Source organism: Pisolithus orientalis (assembly GCF_024613125.1).
Source record: "Pisolithus orientalis strain OTSU chromosome Unknown F5J12scaffold_36, whole genome shotgun sequence".
NCBI lineage: Eukaryota > Fungi > Basidiomycota > Agaricomycetes > Boletales > Pisolithaceae > Pisolithus > Pisolithus orientalis.
Genome location: NW_026260817.1, coordinates 193,285 through 202,063, shown reverse-complemented (window position 1 = coordinate 202,063; position 8,779 = coordinate 193,285). Strand labels below are relative to the sequence as shown.

At 52.9% G+C, this 8,779-nt stretch overlaps 3 protein-coding genes across 3 annotated transcripts; 1 reads left to right on the top strand and 2 right to left on the bottom strand.

The window, feature by feature from the left end:
- Positions 1–1,606: 1,606 nt before the first annotated feature.
- Positions 1,607–3,590, bottom strand: F5J12DRAFT_853124 (uncharacterized protein). Its single transcript, XM_051746593.1, has 6 exons — positions 3,473–3,590; positions 3,180–3,418; positions 2,933–3,128; positions 2,821–2,908; positions 2,756–2,799; positions 1,607–2,685 (listed from the first exon to the last, which is right to left on the bottom strand). Exons 1-6 carry the CDS (start codon positions 3,492–3,494, stop codon positions 1,871–1,873), a joined length of 1,404 nt encoding a protein of 467 aa, XP_051596687.1. The 5' UTR covers positions 3,495–3,590; the 3' UTR covers positions 1,607–1,870.
- Positions 3,591–3,618: 28 nt separating this feature from the next.
- On the top strand, positions 3,619–4,223 carry F5J12DRAFT_725582 (6-O-methylguanine DNA methyltransferase; the record flags this gene model as incomplete). The annotated part of the gene is made up of 3 exons (XM_051741648.1): positions 3,619–3,780; positions 3,848–3,962; positions 4,021–4,223. 3 exons carry the CDS (start codon positions 3,619–3,621, stop codon positions 4,221–4,223), a joined length of 480 nt encoding a protein of 159 aa, XP_051596686.1.
- A 382-nt stretch (positions 4,224–4,605) lies between these two features.
- On the bottom strand, positions 4,606–7,257 carry F5J12DRAFT_725660 (uncharacterized protein; the record flags this gene model as incomplete). The annotated part of the gene is made up of 3 exons (XM_051741655.1): positions 4,606–5,064; positions 5,120–6,102; positions 6,141–7,257. The coding sequence occupies 3 exons, from the start codon at positions 7,255–7,257 to the stop codon at positions 4,606–4,608; spliced, it is 2,559 nt and encodes an 852-aa protein (XP_051596685.1).
- Between the last annotated feature and the right edge of the window lie 1,522 nt (positions 7,258–8,779).

Here is an 8,779-nt window from a genome sequence, read left to right as displayed (position 1 = left end):
AGCGGGTCTTGAATAGCAGAGTGAAACCTAGCCGCTCAACTGGTACTCGAACGATTATCATTGCCACACACCCATTTGGAAACCGCTTGGCAGGTCTCCGAGTCTCTCGGGACCACCAATCAGATCTTCAGAGCCCACCGGCACCATTCGGTGCGAACGTAACTTGAATCACTGTTTCCCGGATTATAGTTAGTGACAAAAGGTTATATAAATGACGAATAGGCACGCAGGAGTTGACAAGCTGTGGGATTTGTGCCTGTGCCATGCTGGTGCGCTCTAACTTTGTGCAGGTACTGAGCGTATTAGGTTCACCCCACAAACAGAGGATGATTCAAAAAGTTACGCTGACGTCCCCTGCATGGCTCCCAGAGCTTCGTCAAATGAGATCTCCGAACGGTCATGTAGTATGAATAGCTGCACCTCTTGCTGCAACGCGTAAACAAGGCAGAATCGCTCAGAATCGAGGACCCTTCCTGCGCATCATTTTTCCATTAACTGTTGATTCCACTGTGAAAAAAATTATTGCAACTTGGGGATACCCTCATGCACTCATTGCCTTCATTGTCGGATGGTCTCGACGTGACTGCTGCGTGATGCATCCTATCATGGAGCAGTGCGGCACAGCCCATATCAGTCTATGTAGCCTCCCCCCGGGGTTCTCGTGCGTGGTAAAGGTGTGGTCGTACAACAGGACGTTTAGGACGGCTGGGTGCATCCACCACTACTAGTTTCACTTCCGTTGATATCCGCCCCCGACCTCCCAGGTTTTTCTGTTTCCTTGATAAAAAAACTCCTGCATTAACCACGCATTTCTCTCCCAAGTGTGTGGACTGGTGCCATGATCATCCCCCGGCAGTCCCTTCGTATTGGCCAAAGGCATCTCTGACACTATTCTAGACACCATGCTAGTAAAGACGCATTTGAGCTCATGACCATAATAGGATGTGGAACATTTGCGAAGACTGCCATTCCTCTATTTCGCGTTTCTTTCAGAAGCCGTGCATGAAGTCATCTGTAGAGAATTCAGTGGCACCAGGTATTTTGGTTCACTTGCCAGGAACGCCAAGCTGCAGGGACCCAAAAGACTGACACCCAAATCATGTGTCAGCGAGGACACGAGTCCCGTGTATCGTGAGTACGATCTGGGCAAGAGGTATTCCCCGTATTTTCAGGGTACGAGTACTGACCACAGCCATGAATGATGACAGAGACTCAATGAAACATCCCGTCCCCATTTATTTGATGTCAAGCAGTACTGAGTAAACAAATGGTGATATTGTAAGTATGTATATCTGATCACTAAAAAATCGTTTCTTCCGATTGACGAAAGGGGCAGGCCATACTAAACGTGCAGTGCTACTTCATCCATCCCAAACTATAAACCCTCTACATTATGCCAAGCTCACTAATGCGATGTTCGTATGGCGCAGTTCAGGGGGTGGTTTCACTATAGCGATTTGCGTTGGTATGACACCGTTCCGGCGCTGCAAGACAGAACCGAATACGCCGGGGATAATCCTCAGGGTTGTGAGCGGTCTCTTATCCATTGTATGAGTTCCCTCCACTTGCCTGTCTCCCCCCCCCCCCTCAGCTGCCCAGCCGCTTTGCCCTGATGCGCCAAACGCCTGATTGACAGCATTCCAACCCTTGACAGCTACTTAAAGTAAAAGAAATGTGTGTGAATGTATTGATAAAAAAGACACCAACAGGTACAAACAAGTGTACAAATGACACTAACAACACTATAACGAGACAGAACAGAGTCGATGGGAAAACAGAGAACTGGCAGTAACCTGTAGTGCTAGTGAATCGTCGCGTCGTCCCACTACGCCTGCGCAAGCGGATGGCTACCTAGACGCAGGTGGTGTGTTCAGGTGTCATGCATCTTTCTGCCCTCTGTCTCGTAGTCGACATTAGGGTCAACGTCATCCTCGCCCTCACAATCCAATTTCAATACCTCCAAGTAGCTCTCTGGAACCAGTGCGTGCAGCCCAGCATCTTTGAGTCCGTCCTTGACGACGACTGCCCAGCCTACACCTCCACCTCGCCCGAGAACACGTACAACCTGGTCTTCTTCCAATCGCATTTCGGCTGTGCCTTCGGGTTCAAAGGGATAGAGCGCGCGATAGAGACCTGGCAGGAGGTCATCCCCAGCGAGGTCCTCGTCCTCGTCCTCGTCGGCTTGTGAGAAAGAAAGATCTGCGGAATCGGCGGGAAAGTCTTCCTCGACATCGAGGTACTCAGCATCCGAATCCGAGTCAGCTTCGAAGTTGCGATCTAGGTCAGATCGGCTGGGTACGTCGGGGCTTGTAATGTCGGAGGCATTACGGCTGCTCATACCCATACGGGGGGGTATACCCCATCCCCATCTGAACGCTCCCCACCCATTTTGGTTTCCCCAACTATCGTCATCATCGTTCCCGCCATCTCCATTCTCACTGCTAGTGGTGGTTGTAGTCGTAGACGAAGTTGTGGACGCAGTAGACGTGGAGGAATGTGTGCGTTTGCGGAGTTTACGGGCTAGAACGCGTGGTCGGTTTGGGCGCGGTACATGCGGGCCATTGCCTGAGAAGCGGACGTCAGTGGAGGGAAATGCGTAGTCACGGATACAGATGAGATGGGGAGTCGGTGTAGTCAGAGATCGGGGCTGGGATGATGGGTAGGAGAGGGGCGTGTCGAGGTCATCTTTGATGATGCAGGAGGTGGGCGCATCGATGGTTTCATTGGCATCGAGCTCGGTCACGGATTCTGTGACAGCAGGACATGGGGGTGTTTGAGATGTCTTTTGGTCGACGACCACTTGGGTTGCGTGAGAGGGACGTGGTAGTAGAAGGTGAGAGAGAGGAGGGTCCCATGCTTGTTGAGGGAGGTCTCGATGTTGTGGTACCAGATGGCGGACGGGAACGCCCTGTCGAGGAAGAGCGAGAGAGACGACCCGAAGCACGACGGGATATAACTGGAGAAGGTGGAGCTGGACGGGACGATGTGAGAGAAGTCGTGGAATGCGTGCTTAATCTGTGGACGTCGTGAATGGATTGGCAGGAGGTCGGGGTCGGTGCGAAGCCTGAGGACGGGAGTGTCGTCGGCGGTTCCTCGGATGGAGTGTGTGGCGAGTTTTGGGGTAAATCCTGAAAGGATGGCATGCGCAAGAGCGATGTTGGGATGTTGAGTAAGGAGACGATGAAGCGGGGTAGGAACGAGCGAACAAGAGTCAATACACGTATAGGACTTACCACTCCATTGGGAGGGTCGACGTCGTCAGCTGGGGGACTGGCACTAGGCCTGATATTGGGAATGTGGCCGGGGTCGTCTTGGTGCAGATCTCCATCTTTGGAATGTTTTCTTAATAGTGCAAATTCGTGTGCAACTGGGATGGGGGGAGGCAGGAAAGACGAGCCTGGCGATGGAAATGGGGTCTCTGCAAAGGATAAGCTAAGCCATTGGGTTCATCGTGTGGCGACGGGGGACATGCCTTTGGACGATGTCATCGTCATCGAAGGGTAACAAGTCGAGCTCAGGTCAGAGGCGATAAGCTGCCTTCTGTCTGCCTAGCGACATGTGCAACGGTGACCAGGTTGAGGATTAGGTAATCACCACTCCATTTCGGATTCAGCGACCATGCCTGCGGTCAGGGAGAAACTCGGCCTCTCCTCGGTGGATGGGCAAAAGTTGTCGCAGCCGCGTTCAAACAGACCTCGCCCACCGACATTTATAGATACGAGTCCAGATTATCCGACGGAACAGGCTCGCAGAGCCACTTTCAGGACCAAGCAAGGCAAAGTACATCCCCGCCCCCCGGTATCCACGCATCTACGAGTCTCGTCGCTAACGTGGATCATGTCATTAGAAGCTGACGGCGTTCCAATGGGCAGTGTACGATTTCACGAGAAAGGTACCCTGTGGGCGGGTAACAACGTACAAGGACGTTTGTACTGCTATTGGCCGAGGATCCCCCCGGTCCGGTGCGTGCCGCAGTTCGCTGGATGGGGCCAACCTCTCACATAAAACGCCCTTCCGTAGTAGGAGCTGCTCTTCGGAACAACCCTTTTGCACCCTCCGTACCGTGCCATAGGGTCATCGCATCTAATTGTTACGTGGGTGGATTCTTTGGCGAATGGGGGGCCAGTCGATGCAGCGCGAAGATTCATATGCTTACCAACGAAGGTGTGGAGTTTACGACCGATGGTTATCTTGCAAACAAAGGCGTGGTTTGGAGAGGATAACGGTTCATTCTGTCAATGTGCCACTTAAACGGGTTTGATGAACTGGTTAGGAGTCTCAGAGAACGACGCTGCTGGAAGGAGAATGAAGATAAGTATTGGCCGGATTTTACGCACAGGTTGTGTCGATATTTGTGTAAATATATTCACGAGAGAATCGTACGAGGACAGCCGTGATTATGCTCGGGAACGCATAAAGACATACATACATGAGGCATATGTACATCGGGCATGTGTAGTATGTACGTGCGTGTCTAATGACAATGATCGCATAGGTAAACGCATCCTCGCATACTAAATAACCCAACTTCGCGTCACAAAAGTCCACGCAGAATGTCCGCTTCAAGTTCTCGTTCCACAGAGTATTCTGCGGAATTGGACTCAATCATCCATGCCCCGTACCGTTCTGCTGCGAGCTCACCCCGAGGGTCTGGCGGAGCAGTAGATCAACATGGTCCCGTTCGTCGACAATACGCTCCATCTCGTGCTCCCACCGCGCTACGCGCTGCTCGTAGATCGTCCGCAGTTCGTCTAGACTTACCAGCGCAGTCCCGAGAGCCCGCTTTAGTTCACCCTCTCGGGCATCGGAGTTTCCATCGGGTCCGTCGCCTGATGTGGTACTGGCGTTTGCTAGCTGCTGGATGAGAGACGTGTTCCGTGTGCGCGCAGCACGCCGGCGGCTCGCGATACCCTTAAATGCTGTACGGACGGTGGCCATGGCTGGCGACTTGTCAAGTTGCTCCCGTCGAACGAAACGCGAAGTAAGCGAATGGAGCTTGTTAGAATGAGACGGCGCAGCAAGCAACACCATAGTGGTATCTGTCTCAAAATCGAGTGCCTGGAACTGGTCGAGCATAATCGTGAGTGTCAACCACACGAAGAATACGTATTCAACTTACCGCTTGCTGCAGTGCTTCCCATCGCGCCTCCCACCTCCGCCGCCGCTTGTCGAAATTAGAAATATATGTCGGGTGATACTCCAGATAAATCAACTCCCTGTCATCCTCGCCCTCATCCACCCACTCCCCATCAACATCCGTGTCATCGCTAACCCACGCTACCTCCTCATGGACATCGTACCGCTCCTCTCCTGCAGTCTCCTCCCCGGATGAGCACGGTTCAGGGCTGGTGTCCCTTGGCTGCGTACTCTCTACGCGAGGAGGCGGCTGGACCTTGTCCCGGCTTGCATTCTCACTCGTGACCGCCTTACGCAAATTGACCGATTTCTCGCGCCGCTTGAGACCTCGCCCTCGGGAAGATCGGGCCGGAAGGTTTACCGGTTGATGACTTGGACTAGAGCGCATGCTCATCGAGTCAAAGCGGTGACGCGTACCACCAAATGCACGAGTCGACTGCAAGAAAGTCCATGGGTTATATCCTGATCTTGGGAACGGCGTCGACGACGGCGAAAATGTAGAGTCCGAGAGAACAGCGTGATTATTGAGCGCATACATCTGCATTTGAAGTGCAATTTGTTCCTCGATAGAGGCCGGGTCGTATGTGGTTGATGGTGCCGTTGGCGGCGCGTAGGCAACATTTCGTCGGACATGCGAAAAAGGGAACGGGTATGGAGACCCAACCGGAGCTGGACTGGGTTGAATGCTGGAGATTAGCGGCGACGGAGATGGTGCGGCAGTCTGGCTGTGTGGCGTCGGAGGGATGGGTGCATTTGGTCTGACCGACTGGAAATACGTTTGCAGATATGTTGCTGCAGGGTCGTCGTAATGCTGGTCGTCCACGTGAACTTGTGTGTGCAAGGTATGCGATCTGTGGTTATGGTTGAAATTTTGTTGCACCTGTTGAGAGACTTCTACATTGCGCTGATCGCGGTTGTCCCTGGCCTCGTTAAACACACGGTTTTGCTCAGGACGCGAAGGAGGTTCTGTACGAGCATATACCAGTAAGTCTGCACGCGTTTACCATGACCACAGTACTCACGAGGCTCTACTGCTGTCCTAACAGGCACTCTTTGGTTGACGATCGCATCAAAACTCTGCAAACCAAGTTGGTCTGTGGAGCCATTTCGATGGTGCTTGGCAATGCTAGCCACCCGTTGGTTAACGGGATGCATGTAATGTGGCTCAGGAAGGTTAGCACTCGGCGACCTCGGCGTATAAGACCCAGAACCCCCATCCTCGTCATTGTCATTATGCGCATACTCGTGATCATTTTCAATTAATGTGTCGTCGTCGTCATCATCTCTGTGAGGATCACTTCCGTGATCATACTGAAGGTGACCAGTGCTCTTCTTCAAAGCAACATCGTCTTCCTGTTCTTCTTGAACGGGTAGTGATTTATCGGGAGTACGGGTCTTCATGGCTTGTAAGGGTGGTGTTTGGCTGGCCAACTTGCTCGCAGCTGGTGGAGTCGTCCTCACATCACTAGTAACCGGCGCACCTGAAGGTTTGCGCACGGTAGGCGGCGGAGTAGGAATGCGCGTATGCGGTGGCTGATACGGCTCGCGTTTGAAGGAGCCGTAATCATTCGTGGGCGGGCCCTCCCCTGACGAACTCTGTGCGGTGAGATAAGGCGGGGATTTGCGTTCCGGTGACAAGTTCCGTGGCTGTGGATGAATCTGAGAGGACCCTGGACTTGCAGGAAGCGGTCGGTCGCGTACTCGGACGCTCTCATTTGTTTGCTGAGCGTCCCTATCACGTTCCCGTTCTGTGCGCACCGGACGCCTTCCATTTTCCAGATCTTTCGGGCTATTATGCCCGCTCCCTCTGACCCTGTCCAACACAGAATCCTTGTAAGGGGATGGTGCCTCGCGCACGTAAACCGGACCGCTTTGTGCGCCGCCGGCGTACGCAACGCCGACCGTTCCCGGAGCGGGAGGTTGTGGTTGTTGGCTCATGGCCTGCGCATAGTCAGCACGCTCAATCTCGGCCATGAGTTCGTCAGTCATTTGCCAGTTTTCCTCCACAGTATGATATGAAGTCAGGAATTGTGGTGCATTCCTGTTGACGGGTCGCGGACAACCCATCTGGGGGTTCGCCTGGGCGTGAGCATGAATGTTCGGCTGGCTAATGGAATGCATTGGCGGAGGAGGGGCAGGCAGGGATTGACTGTGTACGTGGGCGGGGCCAGGGGAGTAATGCTCCTGCACAACGTCTTCTCGTATATGAGAAGGCTGAACCGGTGGAGAAGGGAGCTTTGACACGTTGCCTTGTGGAGGTTGTGTCATGGGTGGAGGCGTTGAACGCTTCGATTGGGGTGACATGTTAAGGGATGCAGGGCTTCCCTGCTGAGACTGCCGCTGGTTGGGCTGCGCGTTTGCAGCACTCATGAGTTGCATGACAGAAGGAACGATCGGCATCGACTGCGACTTCAGTGCTCGTTGCCTATCGCGTGGGGACGGAGACATCTCACGAGGTGGAGAGTTTTGAGCTGGGGCTAGAAAGGACGAGTGTGAGCTACTGATTTTGCTGCGGAACCTAATATGCACAGGAAGATCCGTTTTCGCTTTTATAATAGGGATGTAGGAAGATGGATGTAGGGAGAATGGGGTAAAGGGTAAAGAATGAATCCAGACGAGAAGGAACGTATATAGCCAGACAGATGTGACGAAAAACGTAAATCACATTCGCTGTGGGACTATCGACAAACTGCGTCGGCAATCGCGAATGATCGTCAGAGAATCGTGGTCCAGTGGCGAAGTGCAAGGACCTAGTATCAGAAGCAAGAAAAAAGCTAACCTTGAGCACCAGAAAACATCAGCGTCTTTCTTGTTCGTTGGGGAGACTGACTGGACATGGGATTTTAGCGGATGCGCCCGATGTAAAAGTGATTGCGACGTCGGCTGGGGAGAGACAAGAGAACAAAAAGAAAAGTAAGATCGGAAAGGTTGATAACAAGGAGGAATAAGACGTACGCGCGTTTCCAACGTGGTCCGGACGACGACAACGTTGTACGACAGCTGCTGAGCACGCAAGGGGGTCGGCAGCCACGAATGGAAGCTGCCTTGAGGCAATGACGCCCGGATTCGGCTTTTGTAGGCTTCCGCGCCGTAAGAAGCATTTCCTACGTTCATCACCGTCCGTCAAAAGACGGCTGTCCTACACTAGAACAGCGTCAGAATGTTGGCTAGAATCCCCAGCGTATCAAGGAAACCCATGGCAGCCCATTAACCAACCATTAATTGTCCTCCGCTTTGGTCTCCATTGGAGGACAATCAGCTAGGTCACGTGCCGCACGGCATTGACGACGACTAATCACAGCCTTGTTCAACGTGTCTGCCTGGTGCCAGGTTCAACTCGCGGCTGCCAGGACGATAAGCATCTATCAGGCGACCAATCTCTCAGAACGCCGTAGCTGGATAGTTGAAGCAACCACTAAAACGGTATACTTTCCTTCAGGCACCCAGCTAACCGCCAAAGCATTCGACGAAGAACCGCGGTGCACGACGTTGTCGTTATGCACTAATATTATGTACACATGCTTGTGCTTTTGTCGCGGGACCCCTGGGTGATAAATACTTAACGGTATGGACATGTGTGCCAGGCCATCAAGGGCTCCATGTCCGCCGTCCACGTTCAATCCGGTATCTCACTCAGCCGATC